This window comes from Pinus tabuliformis, chromosome Q (assembly GCF_031772625.1).
Source record: "Pinus tabuliformis cultivar Carrire ecotype Pingquan chromosome Q, CPIR1, whole genome shotgun sequence".
In the NCBI taxonomy this organism is placed as follows: domain Eukaryota; kingdom Viridiplantae; phylum Streptophyta; class Pinopsida; order Pinales; family Pinaceae; genus Pinus; species Pinus tabuliformis.
In genome coordinates this window covers 1,143,414,120-1,143,415,688 of record NC_142296.1, presented here as the reverse complement: position 1 = coordinate 1,143,415,688, position 1,569 = coordinate 1,143,414,120, and the positions used below count along the sequence as shown (strand labels likewise).

The 1,569-nt window shown below is 44.6% G+C and overlaps 1 protein-coding gene across 1 annotated transcript; it reads left to right on the top strand.

Moving 5' to 3' along the window:
- Positions 1-487: 487 nt before the first annotated feature.
- LOC149223614 (putative receptor protein kinase ZmPK1) lies at positions 488-1,246 on the top strand. Its single transcript, XM_089387950.1, has one exon. The coding sequence runs from the start codon at positions 488-490 to the stop codon at positions 1,244-1,246; it is 759 nt and encodes a 252-aa protein (XP_089244076.1).
- Positions 1,247-1,569: the final 323 nt, after the last annotated feature.

Genomic DNA, 1,569 nt, shown 5'->3' with positions numbered 1-1,569 from the left:
GTGGAATGTACGGTCTGTGCATATACACTCGAAAGCCCAGTTGTACATGTCCCCCTGGTTTTCACATGAAAGATTCCACCAATTGGTTCCAAGGTTGCCAGCGGAATCAAGAACTGGATGGGCACAGAACAAAGCTTCTGTATTTTCCACATACAAATTATCCTAACTTCGATCTATCCCAGCCTGCTGAGATTACGCTGGAAGAGTGCAAACGTTTGTGCATGAATAACAGCCGTTGTGAAGGCTTTGTCTACGTGGATGGCGCCGGATTGTGTTTTCCTAAGTATTTACTGATCAGTGGATACCGATCTCTCGGTCAGATGGGCCACATGTACATCAAAGTTTCCAGCAATGATTCTACTGTTTCTAATATTACCAGTGTGTCTCAGCCTTTGCCATTAAACTGTTCGCCTTCCACGGACGAAGATATTTTGCTATTGCATTTGGTGTTGCAGAGCTGTTTTGTGTAATACTTGGTTGGTGGTATATGTCCAGAACATATAGAGATCTTGGCTATGAACGTCTAGCCTACTCAGACATCCCCGGGGGATTCAAGAACTTCAGCGTTGCAGAATTGAAGAAAGCGACAGATAACTTCGAGTTAAGACTGGGAGAAGGAGGCTTTGGGTCGGTGTACAAAGGCGTGCTGACCGATGGTGAGGTGGTAGCAGTGAAGCGACTGGAAGGAGTATCCCAGGGTCATGATCAGTTTTGGGCGGAAGTGAGTATGATTGGGAGAGTCCATCACATGAAATTAGTTCGTATGTTTGGCTTCTGTGCCGAAGGAAATCATAGGTTGTTAGTTTACGAGTACATTGAAAATGGGTCTCTAGCCAAGTATCTGACCCCAGAATGCCAAGAAGTTGGCAACGACAGAATTTTGGGTTGGAAAGAAAGATTTGGGATTGCAGTGGGCACAGCGAAGGGGTTAGCCTACCTTCACGAAGAATGTTTGGAATGGATTCTGCACTGTGACATCAAGCCCCAAAACATACTTCTGGACATGAATTTTTGTCCCAAGGTTGCGGACTTTGGGTTGGCGAAGCTAGTAGATAGAGATCTCTCGTTCTCCTTCTCCACAATTAGAGGCACACGGCATTACTTAGCACCGGAATGGGTAATGAATCTGCCAATCACGTCCAAGGTGGATTTTTATAGCTTTGGGATTGTTTTGTTGGAGATAGTGACCGGAAGAAGCTCGTTATCCAGTTCAACAGACATCTGGTTCAGTGGGTATCTGCAATGATGAGGGAAAGGAGAGATATTGAGGAAGTGGTGGATCCGAGGTTGCATAGAGATTTTAATTCGGCAGAGGTGAAGAGAATCCTGAAAACAACACTGCTCTGCATCGACCAAGACAAGGATGTGAGGCCGTCGAAATGCTTTCTCAACCTGATTCCTTTACATCATCATATTCTATTTTGCCGAACAACTTAGCCAAATAATTTCCAACTCTCTTCCTCTTCGTTCGTAGTTGAGAGTCAGCAACATGCGGCAGAATCATAACGAGTATAATTTTAGGGTTAGGATTACTATTTGTAAGAGTAGAAGTAAGATATGGGGTTAGGG

Excerpts from the sequence above, each read along its gene's own strand:
- LOC149223614 (XM_089387950.1), top strand. The coding sequence starts at position 488 with ATGTCCAGAACATATAGAGATCTTGGCTATGAACGTCTAGCCTACTCA.